At 37.9% G+C, this 20,412-nt stretch overlaps 1 protein-coding gene across 1 annotated transcript in view; it reads right to left on the bottom strand.

Annotated features, from left to right (window-relative positions):
- LOC6031340 (G1/S-specific cyclin-E) overlaps positions 1 to 14,872 on the bottom strand; it is a 29,247-nt gene extending 14,375 nt beyond the window's left edge. Inside the window, exons 1-3 of the mRNA XM_038255761.1 lie at positions 14,628 to 14,872; positions 13,386 to 13,541; positions 4,506 to 4,635 (exon numbers count right to left, since the gene is read on the bottom strand). Coding sequence (XP_038111689.1) covers positions 4,506 to 4,635; positions 13,386 to 13,399 — 144 coding nt within the window. The 5' untranslated portion in view covers positions 13,400 to 13,541; positions 14,628 to 14,872. The remainder of the gene's footprint in view (positions 1 to 4,505; positions 4,636 to 13,385; positions 13,542 to 14,627) is intronic.
- Positions 14,873 to 20,412: the final 5,540 nt, after the last annotated feature.

Here is a 20,412-nt window from a genome sequence, read left to right as displayed (position 1 = left end):
GTTAATTTTTGGTGTGCTTTTGTGTCGCTGTTCGTATCGGATGAGTGATTGTGCTAATCGAATAATAGCATCATTGGTGCGCTGGAAGTGGGGACGCGAAGTCGTGATTATGCAGGTTAATTTTTTTGTGTGCTTTTGTGTCGCTGTTCGTATCGGATGAGTGATTGTGCTAATCGAATAATAGCATCATTGGTGCGCTGGAAGTGGGGACGCGAAATCGTGATTATTCAGGTTAATTTTTGGTGTGCTTTTGTGTCGCTGTTCGTATCGGATGAGTGATTGTGCTAATCGAATAATAGCATCATTGGTGCGCTGGAAGTGGGGACGCGAAATCGTGATTATGCAGGTTAATTTTTTTGTGTGCTTTTGTGTCGCTGTTCGTATCGGATGAGTGATTGTGCTAATCGAATAATAGCATCATTGGTGCGCTGGAAGTGGGGACGCGAAGTCGTGATTATGCAGGTTAATTTTTTTGTGTGCTTTTGTGTCGCTGTTCGTATCGGATGAGTGATTGTGCTAATCGAATAATAGCATCATTGGTGCGCTGGAAGTGGGGACGCGAAATCGTGATTATGCAGGTTAATTTTTTTGTGTGCTTTTGTGTCGCTGTTCGTATCGGATGAGTGATTGTGGTAATCGAATAATAGCATCATTGGTGCGCTGGAAGTGGGGACGCGAAGTCGTGATTATGCAGGTTATTTTTTTTGTGTGCTTTTGTGTCGCTGTTCGTTAGGGGTGAGTGATTGTGGTGATCGAATAATAGCATGACTTACTGAATTATTTGTGTCTTGAGCGTAATTTTCGTTGAGTAATTGGTGTTTTTTGTGATTTTTTTTTGTGATTTTTTTTTGTGATTTTTTTTTTGAGATCTTAATTAATTGTTTTGTGATTTTCAAAGCCCTTCCTATATCATCGTTGATCGGAAGGCACGGCGTCGGGTAAATTGTGTATAATGTTTTGAATAAGGTTTTATTTTTAATGGCGAAAAAACCATTTCTATATAAGGATCGAAAGACGCACTGACATTTTGGATTAATTAATAGTGGAGTGAAATAATTGTGTGTGAGTGACTTTGTGTGTTAACCAAAAAGACCTTCCCATAGCATCGTTGCTCGGAAGGCTCGCCGACGGGTCTGTTATGAAAGTCCTCCCCATAGCATCGTAGCTCGGGAGGCATCGAAAAGCCAATACCTTATCCTACTAACCCAAAAAAATAATCACGTGATGCTTGAAGGAGATGCTGTGGATTCAACGGTCTCAAGCGGTATCAACAAGTATATAGCGAAAAACTGTGTGCTTGATGAGTCTGCAACTTCAACTATCGGACTAACATTCCTCCCTTTCGTTGAACTGCAGGCTTCTTGGGAGGGCGCCGGTATTGACTAATAAAGTAGGGATCTTCAGAGGTTAAACAGTGAACGGATGGTTGGCTCCCACTGATCATTTTTGATTCATTGTTTAACTTCAGCTGATCTGTCAATAACGGAGTAGCAGCTCATTGGCAGTCAACCATGCTCATGCTCATGCTCATGCTCATGTCTTATGAGTTGTATACTGCCGTTCTACGCATAATTGTCCCATGTTCAAAAAAGTGCAACTGAGAAAAACGAGATTGACATTTTTCGACCGATTTCTGTGTTTCTACGCATAATTGTCCCGTAGGTTTCTATTCGCCCTGTGTCCCTAATCGCCCCAGTTAGCAGTTTTTCACCCTTATTTGTGATCCTCTTGCTATACAATAGGTAAACAAGGCATAATGCTTAGTAAAACTAATGATTCCGTGTAAGAAAATACTTGGTGGGACAATTATGCGTAGAAGTTCAACGATGGGACAAACAGACTTGGTGTTGTTTTTTATGAGTTTCCGAACAAATTACCAGATTTTATGTGTTTTTCTTAAAGTACACATCAGACTAAACTTAAAAATGGCATAAAGTCAAAATCGTCCTAAACTGACATGGGACAATTATGCGTAGAACGGTAGTATATTTCAGTAAAAAGTTCGTGTAAATCTTTGTCGAGCCAAAATGATGTATTCAGTAACATAATTAATACAGACTTTTTCCAGAAGAGACGCAGACACTGCTTAAGCAATGTGGCAACCGGCGATATGCATGCTGCGCGACTCTCGCGCGTACGAAAAAAGACCCGGCCTTTGAGGTTATGCAAAAATCACCCTTTTTTGCAGCTACAAAAAAAACTTGTTAATGGCATTACTTTAAAAGAACTTCACTAAACAGAATAAAATTTAATAGGGTCTTAGGGGACCCCAAGACGAACAGAACAAGGCGGATCCGGCCAAAATCGGTTCAGCCAGTTCTGAGATAATCGTGTGGAAAAAAAATCATGTCTACACACATCCCCACAGACATTTGTTCAGAATTTGATTCTGAGTCGATAGGTATACGTGAAGGTATATCTGAGAGGTGTATTTAAGAAGTTCATTTTTCGAGTGATTTTATAGCCTTGCCTCAGTGAGGTGAGGAAGGCAAAAATAAATATGCACGAAATTGGCAAATTGTGTAGGGGTCACCAGTTGCTCACCAGTTCCGTATTCACTTTTCAAAACGGCGAATCCCTAGATGTAAACATCGAGTCTGAACTTTAACATGAGTTGTGGTTAGCTCTAATCTTTATGAATAATTGGAATAATTTGTTTAAACTGTTAAATAATTTACAATAGAACTCCGTATTAACTTTTCAAAAGGGCGAATCCCTAGATGTAAACAAACAGTCTATCCCACTTGTTCTAATGACGTCGAGTAAGAAAGGAATAGGCTGCTTGTTTACATCTAGGGATTCGCCCTTTTGAAAAGTGAATACGGAGTTCTATTGTAAATTATTTGACAGTAAACAAATTATTCCAATTATTCATAAAGATTAGAGCTAACTACAACTCATGCTAAAGTTCAGACTCGATTATCCGGAGACTGGATCCGGAAACAACTCTAGTGATTTATTTTTTTAAATCCAATATGGCGGCAAAAATGGCGGTGATGAAATATCGAAAAAAAAATTTAAAATTTAAAAGGCAATCAGCTATTCAAATTTTACTAAAATTGGGTCGCAGAATTTGAATTTGATATCAAAAGTAAGAAAATAAAAAAAAATCTTCGGGTAATCGAAACTTTGGAAAATCGAGACTTTGGATAATCGAGGATGAACTGTAACGAAAAATCATGAAAAATTAGCAAGATTTTAGAAGAGAATTGATTTCAAACTTAATATATTTTTTTGTATTTATTGTCAAATCAAATGTACTTGTATCATTTGATGTGTGAAATAAATTCGGTAATTTAATAAATTTATAAAAGTGTTATATTTATTTCGAACGGAAATAAATCATAATTTATTCTTACAAGGTTTGGCTAAAATTGCAATTTTCTAGTAACAATTTCAAAAGTACCCAATTTGACCATCCCTAAAAGAGTCAGCTTTAGATGTATACGTTCAAATATCCCAAAACACAACCGGTTTATTTTGCTTCCAGCAGCAAGACCAGCTTTTCGAGCCATCATCTTGCGCTGTCGGCTTGTTTATTTTGATTCCTCGTTCGCTTTCGACGTCTTCGTCCTGCTCAACCAAATATTCAAATTATCCCTCCGTCACACGTCCCCGAACCTCTAGAACCACAGCAGATTTCTTCCCTTTTTTTTTGGCTGCGGGCTGTCCATTTAAATCCACTCCACGATACGATAAGCCAACCGAAGGAAGAAATAAACATCAAGAAGGACTCATAACGTGCCAGGGAGAAAGATTGACCAAATAGTAAATATAGCAAATGTATATAAAAAAAGAGAGGATGAGAAGAAAAAAATCTGGAGGGAAAGCATAATCTGTCTAAAACGCGCCAAATTGTGGCTTGGAAAGCTTGCTGGGCGCACACAATCTTCCTTTTCTACGAAGAATATCCAGCGCTCTGGGAATAGCAAATACAACACCAAACCACTTGTTGACTCTGGCAGATATGGCGTCAAGTGAGGTTCTTCTAGAAACTAGCTCCAATTTGCTGTTACGAGAAATGAACCGAAACATCTTCACCAAATAAAAAAGAAACCTTATCAGCCAAATCAATCGCAGAAAGAAACGCGCAAATAAAAACGTCCAAAATTGGCGCAAAATGTTAATCCCAACAGCACAACAACCAACTAAGTCGTTCGGGCCAACTAGTTCAAGTTCAGTGCTTCGCGAAGGTCAGCCAAGCGAAACGGACTAGGACTAGTGACTCAATTCTTCGCCGCGTGTCGTCTTGTGTCGTCGTCCAGCCCACTTTGAAATAGGACCCTTTAAATGCCCACGCGCGACGACGCGTAACATCTGGCGCAAACTGGCTGCTTCTTCGATCCTTGCACCAATACACCCGGCGTTGAAGCTATGTAACGACTTTTTTCTTTCGCTACTGTGTCCTTCCTAGAGCGAGGATTTCTCTTCTCTCTTCGAGAAAACTGTTACATCTTGCTGTTTGACTCGTTTGACCAAGATAGAGGAGAGTTGCCCCGACTTACCGCATCGTCCGCGATGTACTTTCGTTTCCGGCCGTTCCGCGTCCGGGGCAGTTGCTGGTGGTGCTGATGCTGGGGCTCTGGAATGTCGGCGGCGGCGACGATCGACGATGAACGGCTGGCATCCTCGGAGCTGGAAAGCGAGTTGGGAGAAGGAGTGTTTGGGTTCGATTAGCTTTTGGTTACAGAGAAGTCATGTTGGTTGAAATTTGGTATTCAAGTTTTGCGAAAATAAAAGATTTATTTTAATTTGATTTTTATAACAGTATTTGTTTTTAAATTTGATGTTTAACTAGAGATTTAAAATATAGAGCTGGGGTAGTACAGAGCTGGTAAGGAACAAAAAACCCCGTATAAAAAAGAATTAAAAAAATAAAATTCAAATTTTAAGTTGGATTAAAAAAAACTAATATTCAAAAATCATATCATATATTTGAAAGTTTATATGTTCAATATGTACTTAAATTTCCATAAATAAGACTAAAAAAAGATGTTTAACTGTTCAGCAAACATTTTATAAAGCTTATGTATGCAGATTTTATGCTTTTAAGTTTCTTTTTTGTATTGAAGTTTTTAAGTTTTAAGTTTTCAGTTTTTTATGGTTTTAAGTTATTTATGTTTAAAAGTATTTGAGTACTAAAATTACTAAAATTATAAAAAAATATTTTTTTTTATTGACTGGTTTTTAAAATTTTGTTTTTTTTTTATAAATTATAATAAGTCATACAATATATAGGTTTGTAGTTTAAAAAAATTTAAATTTTAGGGTTGTCAAAATAAATAAAAAACTGAGAGTTTCTAAAAAAAAAAATAAGAATTTCTCAAATTTTAAAACCAGGCTTTTCCAAATAAAAATTGATGTTTTGTTTTATGAATTTAGAAATTGTGTAGTTTTTGAATGTGGGTTCAGTTTATAAATATTGAAATTTTAAAATATTAGAATTTTTCTATATCTTAAAATATTTTTTAAAATTTCAAATATTTCTTTTTTTTAGTTTCTGATTTTGAAATATTGTTTTTTTTTATAAAGTTGTCATAAAATATTTAAGTATTAAGTTTTAACATTTTCAGTTTAGATTGTTTAATTTATTGAGTTGAAATTTTAAAATTTTGGAGTTTAAAATTTTTAAATTTTTGAGTTTAACTTTTAAATTTTAGAGCTTTTTTTCATTTTTAGGCTTAGTTGTGCAAATAAAAAAAATTAAAAAACTATGAATTTCTAAAAATTTTGAATTTTAAAATTAGGAATTTTTAGAATTAAAATTGCAAATTTATTTTTTGAATTGAAAAATTTTGTAGTTTTTTTTTGCATATGGGTTCAGTCTATAAATATTGAAATTTTAGATTTTTTTTTCTATATTTTTACCTTGAAATATTTTTTTTAAATTTTCAATTATTTTTTTATTTCTGATTTCGAAATTTTGATTTTTTTATTAATGTGTTCATTAAATATTTAAATACTAAGTTTTAAATTTTTTGAGTTTAATTTTTTAATTTTTCCAGCTTAAATTTTTAAATTTTAGAGTTTATTTAATTTTTTGGCTAAGTTGTCAAAATTTTAAAAAAAATAATAATAATTTCTCAAAAAAAAACAAAGAATTTTTTAAGTTTTGGTTAACAAAATAAGAATATTCCAAATTAAAATTACAGTTTTATTTTTTGAATTAAGAAGTTTTGTAGTTGTTAGGTTCTGTTTATAAATGCTGAAATCTTAAAATTTTAGAAATTTTCTATACTTTTCATCTTAGTTTTTGAAATTTTTGAATGAATTCAAAAAATGGGGTTTGAAGTTTAAAAAATAATTGAGTTTCATGTTTTTAATTTTTAAGTCAAGTTTTAAAATTAAAAAAAGCTTAGAATATCCCATATTTTTTTTCATTTTAAAATTATATTAAGAATTATTATTATAATTTTTTTTTTGTATTTTTTTGTCGTTATTTTCTGCTACTCACGTTAACTATTCTGGAAGAAGTTCTACAGGAAGTAACAGCTACATAAATGACAGATGCCATTTACAGCGCAACAATGACCGACGGAAAACTGACGAAAATTGATTTGATTACAAAAATAAATATTAAATTAAATAAGGGTTTGCAGTTTTTCCTGATCTCGCTAAAAAAGTTGACTCTAGCAAAACTGGCTCATTCATGAACATGAGGACTTATCAGGTAGCTCGTGCTCGCTCATGCTCATCGTGAGCGCTCGCGCTCAATGAGCGCTCATCAGCAAAGTAGGTAGATTTTTAGTATTGTTGATGAATCTCGCAAAGGCTTTTTTATTATTTAAATGCACGATCAATGAAAAATGGCTGAATTGCAATCAAAACACATTTGCTCAGAATTCCAGACACTCCTTTAAGCTTATTATTTTAACTTTCATAATTAGACTAAACTCTCAAGGAACAGCATTGGTAGGTCTTAAACGAGCTGCTAACAGGAAGACAATTGATTTTTTTATATTAAAACATATTTTTACTTGTGGGTACTCATTTATAAATAAGATAGTTTATTGAAATTCATCTAAGACACAGATTTATTATTTATTCACTAAATTATTTATCAAATAATTGATTTAGCAAGCAGACTTCTAAACGTTCAAAACTTGTTTGTGTTCCTAAAAGATACTTTTCAGTTAAATTAAATAGTTGACCTTCACGCGTTACTCTTTTATCAACTTTTTTTTTATAAATCGGATTATTTCTTTAGATAACGTTGACAATCACAATTTGTCATCGAAACTCTGAATCTTCAAAACAAAATTTACAGAAAAAATATCTTCACCCAATATTATTGAGATAAGACTATTGCAGCCTCCACTAAAAACAACGCGAGCGCGAGCAATGAGCATTTTCGCTCATAAAATTTATAAGCAATCATGAGCAGGAGCAAACTTGAGCAAGCTTGCGTAGCGCTTCTCCTCATGAATGAGCGAAAAATACTCGCTCATGAGCGGATGAGCGCTCAAAATCGCAACACTGACTGTCGGAAAGCAAAAATGTTTTCAAAACAAATATTTTTTCTACTGGTTCTGTCATATTTGACTGGACTTGAATACAGCGAAAAAAATCAAGCGATTTTAGCTAATTTCTCCAAAGGCTCAGAAAATAAGGTTTCTAACTTTATCGTGTTTTGGAAATTTTCGTGTAGTTAACCCTCTGATGCCAAAAATTTGTCATTCGATTTTAGGTTTCAGGTAATTTTGGGCAAATTTCACTCTATAAACAGCTTTACTTCTCGTTTTATGTTTTTATCTAAATATCCAGAGCAACATTTGAAAGGGGCGGTACGACATTGCTCTTACGGCCTTTCGTCCCATTTAAACGCGTGTAATGAAAGGCCGTAAGAGCAATGTCGTACCGCCCCTTTCAAATGTTGCTCCAGATATATTATATTTTGCGTTTATCTCTACAAAGGAGCGTTCTTGGATCATGTAGGTATCAGAATTTTTTCAGTCTAAAGATTGGTTGTGATATCCTTTTATAGGCTATCTGACTGAAAATAAATCCCACAAAACTCCCGATGTCTTGGACCTAGTCCACAACCAGATTCCACAATCTCAATCATCTGATTCCCTCCAAAATCTACTCCTATCAAATCCCGCCAAACCACGAAATCTCCCGCGAAAAACGCCTTCCACCTTCCTTCCACAACCCAAAATTCGATCCACCCTTGCGGGGGGTCGTCGATCGACCAGCCACTTCCTTACCAGATGAAGTGGGATGACTAGGAGGTAAACCTATCACGCGCTCGTGTATCTCCATCTCCACATCCAAGTTCGCGCGCCGAATTCTTCCCGCCCAGATTTCTTCTCTCCCCGATTTCTCGTCATTCTTCTTGATCTGCTGTATCTGCCAGAAATCGCTCAGTTTTTGTTTTCATTTCTCCATTCGTCCCCCGCGAATTTTGACGTCCGCTTCGCGAACCAGATGATGTGGAGCCTGCTTCATTCATGGTTTCTTGGCCTCTTCCTAAGAGTGGGGGGAACCTGCTCCGGCGACCCAAAGACCGGTTTCGCGAAATTTAAATGGCCCAGCCGCTTATTTGGCGCGGCCCCGTGACGTAGTGCGAAAAGAGAGAGAGAGAGAGTCACCTACGACGACGTGGAGATTCTCGCCCCAAAAGGAGAGCGGGGAGACTCTCTCCGAAAAACGGCGCGCGCGGAAAAATCGCGAACGAGCAGACCAAAGGGGGGCACGAACAAAAACATTGTGGATTTGAGCGCCAATCAGCAGCAGCAGCAGCAGCAATGGGGCGAACCAAAAAAAGGGAGGGAAAAATGAAGAGCAAAAAAACAAGGAAAGGCGCTGATTAAAGTTCTGGCGCGCTGTCAACGCTGAAGCAGCAGCGCGCGCGGCTGTTTTGAGCGCGCGAGCGGTGCTGCTGTGTTTTTTTTTCGGTGAAGCCCGCAGCAGCAGGAAAATCAAGTGCGGAAACAAAGTCATGGGCGTAGATCGTAGGTGAAGGTGGGAATGATCTGTTGGTGTTGAAGGAGGCGAAGTCCTGCAAGTCGGCGTGGTTGATATCCAGAGTTTTTTTAAAAGGTCCTATAAACTATTGTCTTTCAAATCTAGAGTTTTTTTTTTCAAAGGATCAACATTTTCAATTTTTGCTTTTAGAGTGTTTTTTGAACCGTCATCTGGGGCGAATCGGGACACATGTGGTGAATTGAGACAGCAGTTTTTACCTTGTTACTGCACAATAATATGTTTATTTTTGATTGGATTCGGATAGAACAGACACAGATAAACAAAATTAGTGCATCGATTTAAAAATTACAAGCTTTTAAGTGCTCTAATTCAGTAACAACTTTTCAAAAGGGCGAACCCCTCAGATGTAAACAAACTGAGTTATTGTCAGAATCATATAAAGCGAACAAAACTGATTCTAAAACACCCATTCCGAAAATACGTAGTTTTACAAGCAAAAAACAAAAGGGCTAATCAACAACATCAATCAAAACAACCCAAATTGAGTTTCCGCCCTTGTGTTTTCACCCAATCACGAGGGGCGAATGTAGTGTTTTCTGCAAGTTCCGACGTATATTTAGAAACACAAAATTTTCGTTATAATTTTGTAAATTTTAACCTGAAAATCCTCAAAATGGATCAAAATGTAGGTTTTTGATGTCTCTGACCACAATTCCACAACAAACACAGATTTGTATGATCCTAAACACATAACTTTTTAATTTCAATTATTGTAGTATCAGATCTGGTCTGGTTTCACAATCTAGATATGAAGGTCCATAATTTACCGGTTCTTGGAACATCCGGGGATTCTGGGTCGAGCAGTTGCAGGACAAAAAGTTAGTGTAGGGAGATTTAGGAGGAATGTCGTACAAAATCATCGCCTCCGTACCATTGAAGCTATGGAAAGATTGAGAAGGCAGGATGGTGTCGCGGGGTGGCCTAGTCGTCAGGTGCCATGTCTCCCACTTCCGGCGGGGACACCCCAAGGAACGTCACTTCAATATAGACCACATCGTCAAACCAACTTGCTACTTACGGTGTATCCTGGCTCAACGAGAATTGGCCTGAATCGGACTCCTTATGAAGGCTTTCTAGACCATTTTTTTATCACTGAGGTTGCAAATATCACTGTATTATCACTGACTGTAACATTTCACAATGATAAAATAGTTGTTTCACCACTTTTTTCTTCAAAAACCCGAAAAATGAGCAAAAAACAAAAGGGCGAATCTGTTCTTTACTTCTGCTTTGTGGCGTAACCTGACGGGCTAAACCGTTGTTTTGTTTGAGTGGGTGGCGAATACGGTGGGGCGAAAATGTAGGCACGCTCTTCAAAAAGGCGTAATTTCTTTTTCTCAATTTTTAATAGCAAAAACACCTAAATTAATTTCAAATTGCTCTCTATGATGAAATTATTACTATTTTCTATTACGTTTTGACAAAATTGATGGTTTTCATACTCTTTTGTGGAAATAGGAATTGATCGAAATTGCAAAATTTTGAATGTTGATTTTCTCGAAACGGCAGGATCGCAGGTTTCGCCCTTTTGAAACGTTGTTACTGAATTGCTGTCCCTATTTAGACTGTAGTCCCAATTCGCCCAAGATGACGGAAACGCCTTGTGTCAGAGGTATTCAAAAACACCTAAAAAGCAAAAGAAAAATAAAGAAAACTTCAGATATAAACACAGGGAATTATGTGGTTCATAGAAACCCTTTTAAAAAACCGTAGATTGCTAGGTTAACCGTTGCACAGTGGTCCAGATCGCAAAATTTGCTGGAAAATTGATTTTCCGTAAAATGATGATTTTTTGGAGCTTTGGTATCTTCAGAAGAGTTGTTGCATATGGAAAGGGGCAACTTTTGGTTTGTTTGGAAATTAGGGTGATTTTCAAAATCTAACCTTTCAGGAATATTTTTGGGATTTTTTTTTGTCTTCTAGAAAGTTGTTGGACTTGCCAATCCAAGCAACTTTGTCGAAGACACCAAAATTTAATGTCGTAATCTACGCCTTCTACGACCAAATTTATAGAAAGCATCTGAGCGAACCTTCAAAAATCAGTTTTTTGAACGTGGCAATTCAGGGTTAAGTTTTAGAGAAAAGTGGTATTCGGGGCACTTTTAGAGCTTTAAAAAACAAACATTTTTATTTTTTGCCAAGTCAATTTGGACTAAAGGGTCAAAAGTTACAGCGATTTTAATGTAAAAAAGATGCAAATTCAAAACTTAAATATCTCGAAAAAGCGCAATCTCAGGGGTGTTTTTCTTTAAACTCGAAATATCTTCATTTGAAAAAGTCTGATTTTCAAGGGAAAACCATAAAGGACCACCCTAACGAAAATCGAAAAATTTCCAAATATATAATTTCACATGTAAATTTGCCCGCTGAATCTGAATCTGTCCTCCTGATAATTTTACGTTTTGTAGTGTGTGTGAAATTCGTGTAAAGGAGGTGTCAAACTTGTGTTGTCAACACTTTTCTTCTTCCGGCGATGGAAAGATCTTTAAAAAATCATTCTTAACTAATTTTGATCTATATTATTCATATTCGGAGTGAGCAAATTCTGAAAAGCCGGAGCCGGAGCTGATTTTCAACATTTTTGCTGGAGTTGAGTGCTGCCCATAATTGAAAATTCGGCTATTATGCCAAATCAAGTATTCCGAGAAAAACGCGTTTTAGTGTTTGACACAAAATCTCCGTCAAGGTAATTTCCCATAAGAGTGGCATATTAGCCGTTTGGTTTTTCGCATCGGCAGCCAAGTCTAGACACTATTTCAGTAAAATTCAAGTTCCAGAAGATGCGTTGGAACGTCCTCTACCACCTGGTGCTAATATCTCGTTTTTGCCAAAAGTGGATATTAGCCGTTTTTTCAATGGTGGTCAGAGTGGGAGTTGCTAAATCTCTTGAAGCCGGAGTCGGATTCCGACGCAACACATCTCCAGACGCTTCAAATGCTACCTGACTCAGAAGCTCGGTTTTGTACGAGCAAGTGCGGATTACGTATTCCATGTTCCGGATTTCGATGTGTATGGGCATTGCAAATAAGCAGCAGTTCACAAAGACCTGTAGTTTCGACGGGATCTGTCTCGATACGAACAACCACTTGACGTGCAAGATCCTTAGCTTCGTACCAGCTGACTTGGTTTGATTGCCAAAAGGTGCGAAGACCCATGGATTGATCCACGTGGATATGTCGAGCTTGGTGGCACCATCAAGCGCAATCTGACTACCAAGGTACTGGGAAGTGTTGACTTTTACAACTACATCACCAGCCTTGAGTCACCAACTGACTCTGGGCGTCAACTTTGAGCATTTCTGCGGCGATCCGATCAACCCCTGGCACTTTACCAGATTTCATACACCTCACGGCTTTTTCAATCCCGGAATAGGTAGACTACAGTTCACTTGGTTCCTACTGGTTAACTTTAAAATCTGGTCGGTTGGTACTAAAGGCTCGATCTTGGATGCGAGATTTTGCAGCAGTCTTGTCCTGTTTATCACTGCGCTTCACAGCCTCTTTCAGATTAACAATCGGGTACGTCAGTACGTGTCTTTGCCACTTTTATCCTGACACTTACAATAACCATATCTCCACCCAGATGACATCCGAAATCCACTTTTTTCTCAGAGTTTTTAGCATCCGTAGAGTATACTCGCTGGTAGTGACGAAGGCGTCCTTGATGTTCCTCCACTCCTCTTCAACCGACTTTTGCTGAAATTCTCACATTTCACAGTTCAAGACATGTTTTTTTTATGGAATTTCTTATGCTGGATTATGATTTTAGTTGTAAGTTTTAATGTGAATGAATATCTACTTTTTTTTACATATTTTAGAGTTGATATTCGAAATACATTCTGGAAATCTGCTAACATTGCAAAGAGATATTGGAATGCTAAAAAAGAAAGTATAAATGTGACGTTGTCGCTTGCAGATGAATTAAGTAACGTTAGTTTGTTAATAACTTGAAAAGTTTAGTTAACAAGACGATTTAAATGTTCCAACTCGAATCACCCCCACTCAAACTACGCCACTGAGCGACCTCATAATCATACTGCCAAGTTGGCTGAATCTTCCTTCGCCAAAGTGTAAGGCCCGACCTTCGCCCGGATCCGTACCCAGCGCGCAAGGACATATCTCATTCAATGATTTTCCAACACCCAAGGATCGAATGAAGCCAAGATCCTTTGCCTATGTGTGTTCAACTTCACCCTTGAAATTTAAAGCTTCCAGGAATCCGCTTCACACGAAATGGGTGTCCTTCGCTGCGAGCGAACCTTCCGTATAAGAGGATTGCCTTGTTCGTCCCTATTTCCCAGGGTCCTTTCGATCCCCGAAGGATCACCGCAAAAGAAAACTCGATTTGAAAAGTAAGAAAAAGGAGGGTGCGCTTCCAGGTAGAGAAATCGCGCTTACCTGTATTGGTCCATGATCGGCACACCGTAGTGCTACTGCTAGTTTAGGATTCCTGCTGCCGGAATCGTCCCGTTGGAGCGCCGGAACACCGGACGATCTGCTTCCGGGGCTGGTGAGATCTCTCCTCAGGTTGCCACCCACAATTTTTAAACTTATCTGAAGAACACCAAGAAATCACACCCGTTTAGAACTTCTTCCTCAAGACGGTGTGTCCGTCCTTCCACCGAACCAGAACCGGGAGGGTGATAGACCCGGGCGCAATCACCGCTACAAGTCCGAAGAAGGCCACGAGAATGAAGGAGGCGAAGAAAAAAAATTAAATGGCTGACTCGGCTAACACCACTTTTCCGAGCCGCTTTCTGCCTCGAAATGGCCACTTTTGCGCGGGGATTTCTACGGGACGCGATGGGTCACTACAGTGGGCACCGAGTTCCGGCGGGACCGGCACGATCCGGGTGGGAACGGGCGCGTAATCGGGCACGGCGAAATCTGCGCGAGGCAACACGTTCGAAATTCTAGCACGAAATGAAATTTTCGGTGCGCCTCTTCTTCCTTCGCAGCTGAGCTGCTTGCGCAGAGGAGCTAGAGCGAGCTCGCGGAACAAGAATCGAAGAGGAAGACTCCCGAAGTGGGGTCAAATTTGGCGCGCGGAATGTGTGGGTCTACGTGGGATGTCTTCCCGGATTTTTCACCGGAAGATTTAAAAGGAACTCTGGATTTAAGTTGGCAGGTTTTTAAGGTTTGAAATTCAAAGATTTTAGTTTTCTTAGTGGCCACGTAGTTAGTGTTCTAGATTTCGAGGGGTATAATCCTAAGAAACGTTCCGATAACCCTGGTTCTTCCTCAATTAATTTCGGCACTTGAATTCACAACACCCCTCATCAAAAAATTGCCAAATTTTCACTCAAATCCAAATCCGGAAAACAAGTCGAAAACATTTTTGCCGGGAAATTTTCCCGCACTTTCAGCTATCGCAAATGTCACTGTCAAAAAAAAACTCACGTCAGAAACGCCGGTCCACCCCCGAATCTCCCAGCGCGACGTTCCGGATTCACAATGCCCCCCTATCCCGCCTCACTCCGTTCCTCCCCCACCGCCCTCACGAACCGTTTTCATTCAAAAAATCACCGAAATTCCTCCGCAAGTACAATCCTCTGAGGCCTTCTTCGCACTTCTAGGTTAGCGACAACACCGCCCCCTGTTTGGCCCAATTTCACCCCCAGCCCCACGCGCAATTCTTACTTTTTCCGCGGAATAAAATCCGCCACAGGCTGCGCCTCACGAAAAACCACTTTTCACGCCAAACTGACCGCGTTCCGTATCACTTTCGAGGGGGGGATCCGTTTCACCGGTGCAACATTTTCACCAAACTTTTGAGCCGGGAATTGAGAGCTGCGACCAGAAGCCAGGAAAGAGCGCGCCAGAATAACAACAAACCACCGTCGTCGCGGTCTTGTCCCCGCTGTTGGCCGCCGCTGCCGTTGACAACTGAACTGAAGCGGCGCGCGCACGAGTTGAGCGCAATCGGAGTGAGGGAGATGGCGTGCGGTACGCGTGCGTGAGGGGAAAAGGGATGGCGCGATTGGCGGCGGCGCCGAAAGCGGTTTCAAACTGTCTGTACGGATGCTTCAGAAATGTCTGCAGCATTTTATACTGAAAGAAAGGCACATAGCAATATCACATGTTTTACACGTGAATCTGCCCCATACGACTTGGCATGTGAATTTCATGTTCAAATCACTCCGAAAGTTCTCATCGTGCGACGCGATAAATTTAATAGAAAAACGCGTGAACTTAACGCGTCGGTACACTTGAAATTGCAATGATGTTGCAATGATTTATATTATTATTTTAATTTGTATTTAAAAAAAATCATACTATAAAACAGAAAAAAATTACACTGGTCTTCTTTGTTTTCTACCATTTTTAATGACGATGACGACGGTGCGGATCCTGGCCACTTTTTGTCAACGTAAAAAAGCATCAATCCACATAGGAGTAACATCACCTTCCGGCCACGCGCGGATGGTTGTGTACTATGTGGCCATCACTGGCGGAAACTGCTCCCAGAACTTGTCCCAGAATGTCTTTTTTCCCGGCTGGCCGTACTTTTTCTAAGAATTTAATTCCGGAACATTATTCCTTGGAAAAGTGATGAAATATCTATTTTATAAATTATCGGTACTATAAATAATAGTTTGTTAATACCTACACACACAAAAAAAAACTATAATGACAAAAGTAACTTACTCTTTAAAGAAAAAGTGGTCAAAATTTGCTTCATTAAAAGTTTTTTTCTTGTTTTGAAAATGAAAACTTTTACTGCTACAGTTTTTGAAAATCTCATTGTTAACTGATTTAAATAACGCTTGTGATGTTTCAATGCATTTCAATGCAATGGCGCACTACAAATGTTAATAAATGACAAGAAGAGTGCCAGGCGTCATCTAACCTAAGGCACTCTCCAGGATCCCTTCGGAAGATTGGCTGCGCTACACTATGGGGTTTCAGGCGGCCATAAATCGAAAAACCGACATACTCTAATTATTTTTTTGGTATTTTTTTTCGAAAATAAACATTCTAACTAAGAAAAATCCGGAGTTTGAAAGTTGTAGGTTCAAAATTCACTGAATTGCAGACCTTCAAAGGCGAAAATGGTAAGAAAAAATATGTTTTTTGACAAAAAAATGATTATTTTTCATAGTTGTACTGTATAGCTGTTTACGTATTTTTTCCTGCATCATTATATATATTCAGAAAGGTAATTGATTCAACTTTTCAATAATATTTTACAAAACACACTTTTACAGGCTAAAAAAATAATTAAAAATCAAAAAAGATGGATTTTTATTCAAAATTTAGAAGAAGTTCATATTTTAAGTAATCTAACGACAATCGGTTACATAGTGATTTTGATTTATAAGAATTTATCGTGGAAAATGTAAATTTTGCAAGTGGATCAACAAAAAACGTGGACGAGAATCCATACAATGTTCCATAAAATAAACCGTCTAAAATTCTAAAACACCACAAAAATCAAATGTAAATTGGAGGGGTAGGGGGGGGGGAGGTTCTTCAAAGAGAGGTGGATTTTAACTCAAGAAAAAGGGGAGGGAGATTGAACGTAAATCAGAAAATTTAACATAGCATAAACCGCCATTCCGTGCATCAAATAGACAGAGCAAGAATATTAAAATTCACCACTTTAATGCATGTGGCCTCAAATATATGAAAAAATCGAAAATTAAACTTTTTTTTTGGAAAAATATCAAATTTCATTTGTTTTTATTATACTAAGTACAAACAACACAAAAAAGTCACAAAAAAGCAAAAAAATATTTTTGGCCGCTCGCTTATATGGAAATACCCCATAGTGCGCTAGGGTCTGATTAGAGATTAGATTAGATTAGATTTTTGGAATCTGTTGTAAAAAGATAAGTCGTGTAACAATTGACGATGTACTATATGAATGTGAGTAAGGCTGGTGTTTTTTGATTTTCGAGATTTTTTTATATGTTTAAGAGGACAAAGATCCGCAACTTTTGAGCCATAGAGAAACATGGTCAAACAATCTGCCGCCGAGTTATAAATTTTTGAAAAAAATGGTGGTTTTTGGAAAAAATCGAAATTTTATTCAAAAACAAATTTGACTTAATTTTTTAATGTAATATTGAATTTGCAATCGAAAAGTACTTTAAAGAGCTCTGTTTTCAAGATATAGCCACCGAAAGTTTTATTTTAGCGAAATGTTTGCAGTTTTTCGATTTAAAAAAATAGTGACCATGACTGAACATTTCCGAAAATATTATTTGAAAAGTTCAGAAAATTTGCTAAACAATTGTCTAAGAGACATTGAAGATTGGACCTCTGGTTGCTGAGATAAAGCGGCATAAACAAAAAGAAACAGGAAAATTTCAGTTTTCTAAGTCTTACCCAAAAAAAACACCATTTTCTAATGCCGATATCTCAACAACTAATGGTCCGATTTTCAATGTTAAAACATGTCTTGACGAGTATCTTGAAAACGGAGCCCTTTATCAAAAAATCTGTAAAGTACTTTTCGATTGCAAATTCAATGTTACATAACAAAATATGTCAAATTTTGTTTTGTATAAAATTTCAATTTTTTTCAAAAATCACTGATTTTTCAAAAAATTATAGGGGCAGAAGGGGGGGGCAAAATGGGCCATTCTTGGTTTTGTGTTTAGAATGGATTTAAACCAACTGTAAGGCAAGGGTCTTATAAAGGACGTCAAATAACATCACCACACCGAAAACGACGTTTGAATTCATTGTATTTTGCAAATTATGAGCAAAAATTTAAATTTATTGACAAAACCACGCAAATGTTGTTTATTTCGAGGTTCTTAAATAAGCTTTCTCGAAAGTTAGATTGTTTGAAAAAGTTTGTTCAATATTTATAATGTTACCAGGAGCTGCCGCATCCTGCTAATCCTACTAGCGCCATCTGTTAGCCTATTGCCACTCTCCAAAGAAGTCATGATGGTTTTCTGAGAAGGTGTGTTTGAAAATGCATCACCCAAAAATTTTTAAAAAATATTGTATTTCAATTTTTCGAAAAAAAATAAAAAGGTAAAGATTATGTTTTTATGCTATAGTAAATCTACTTTAATTATTAATTAACACGATTTACGAGCACAAGGAACTTTTTTTTCATTTAATTATCAATATTTAAAAAATAGTCTAATCTGATGCTTTTTTAAACACAGCAACCAAGGCCGCGCTTGAGGCTGTCAAATTCTTGCTGGTTGTGTTTATAAACAAAACCAACAGAGGTGAGCGAAAAGAAGGAGGAGACCCGGTGGAAATCGGGAGCATGGGCAAGCGTTTCTTGGAGGATAAAAGATTCGGAACCAGAAACGAAACAATCCGGAACTGTCGAAGAAGGAAAAACAGCAAGGTTTGACACGGTAAAGTCTGGATGTCATCGGCGCCGTCAGCCGAGTTCACGTTCGAATGGTCACTTATCGTGATCTCCAGCGCGACGACCGGTTGTCGTGTGGCCAGCGTGGTCCCGGTTATAGGACAATTTTATAATTTGTTTATGAGATTGTGTTTATTCCGCGAACATGAGCCCGCTCAAAAATTGCGCCACGACCGGATTTTGTCGTTTAAAATGACCTGCGGCAGTATCCACATGTGATTGGAATCTGGCCGCAGTCTGAGATGTTCACTTCCGGCGAACCCTCGTCGCCATACCAAAGGCCTGAATCTTGAATGTTCTCCCCGGCGCGTCAGATTCCTTCACCGGATTTCTAGTGCAAACGATCCTCAAACACCAGAACCAGAACAAACGATTACAAATGTTGAAAACCAACAAAATGAAAGTAGGCGGAAAGCGATATTTTGACAGCGGGCAATGTGTCAGGGCAAAGCGACTGCAGCGCCACAAACGGATTGCCACAACTAAAAAATCTGTAGCAATGATTTACACAAGGGGAGAATCGAGCCCAAACGTCTGTTGTCTGTGCTATTACGAATGTAATCAAACAACAACGGAACCTTCAAATAATTTAGGAGACTTGGTGGTGGAAGTGTTAAATTAAAATCCACTTGGGAGCAGAATGAACCACCCTTTTCCTGCCTTATAAAAACAATCAAAAGTTATAAAATTTTGGTTAAATGGATTATGTCGCTCCTGGTAGGTTCACAACCACGTTTAATGCAACATTAGTTGATTTTTCAGTTGTTTTGATGCTTATTTGTAAAAATAGTGCCTTATTTCAACATATTAAAACTATTTTCTAAAATGTTTGTTTTGGTAAGTGACTATTTTCATAAAAGTGGTCTAATTTCATGAAAACTATGTAAGAAAGGTCCCTTTAATCATTTATTATCTTCTTTCAACGTTTTATTAGACAAAATGGCTTGTTTTCTAAGGTGGCCCATTCTGCCCCGCACCCAGGAAAAGTAGCTGAAAAAAACTTTTTTTTTTGAAGTGGCTCAAAAATAGTTTTAAGCTGACAATTTTCATCAACCAAGTATACAACATTGAAGGGAACATCCCAAAGCATAAGCTTTCTACACTGAATTCATAAATTTGTTTTTTTTTTTTCTATGGTTTTTGGCGCATTTTACTTAGGCGGGCCATTCTGCCCCCCCTGCCCCTAACTCGGTGACAGATTTTTCGACCATACTTCTCTATGGCTCAAAAGTTGCGGATTTTTGTCCCCTAAAACCCTGTATAGAGCTGCCAAAGTTGTATGGCGACTTGTTTGGGTGAACCAATAACACTAAATAGCTTCTTTGGTCATAGGGAAGGCCCCCACAATGTTTGAGCCGAATAAAAAAAAAATACAAAAAATAAAAGCAGCCGGAATCGGTCGATTTCGAAGAGAATTACTAATGTATCCAGATTTTTAAGCGAAAATGGCGTTCGAATGGTGAACGCCCGAGATGTCAAAATCACGCAGTGTTACCAACATTAAGAAAAAAGTGTGTAATGGCATGACCGCCACATTTTTTTCTAATGTTGGTGCTACTGCGTGGTTTTGACATTTCGGACGTTCACCATTCGAACGCCATCTTCGCTTAAAAACCTGGATAGAAAACGTGCCTGAGATTTCTTCAAATTGTTACCCCCATTACTCTGAAAATTTCGGATTCAATTATTTTTTAAATCACTTGACATGACTCAAAGAACTAAATACGTCGTTAGCTCAGTCTCCCGAAAAAAATAACTGTCTCGGTAGGGTCGCTGGTCGGCAGTTGAACTCACAATTCAAAGGTTGTCGGTTCGAATCCCGGGGTGGATGGGAGCTTAGGTGTAAAAAGAGGATTGGATTGCCCTACCGACCAGAAATTTCCATGCAAAATGTCAACTCGTCAATTTATTTATTTATTTTTTGATGAAAATCAAAAAAATAGGTTTTCTGACATCTTTTAATCGATGCATGTCAAAATTCAGAAGGGTTGAGAGAAAAAAAAATACAATATGAAAGTCCAAATCAGGAAATAAAATCTGCAGAATGTGACACAAATCTTTTATATTATAAATATATTTTAA

Source organism: Culex quinquefasciatus, chromosome 2 (genome assembly GCF_015732765.1).
Source record: "Culex quinquefasciatus strain JHB chromosome 2, VPISU_Cqui_1.0_pri_paternal, whole genome shotgun sequence".
NCBI lineage: Eukaryota > Metazoa > Arthropoda > Insecta > Diptera > Culicidae > Culex > Culex quinquefasciatus.
The sequence above is the reverse complement of the archived record's forward strand: the minus strand, read 5'-3'. Positions and strand labels throughout refer to the sequence as shown.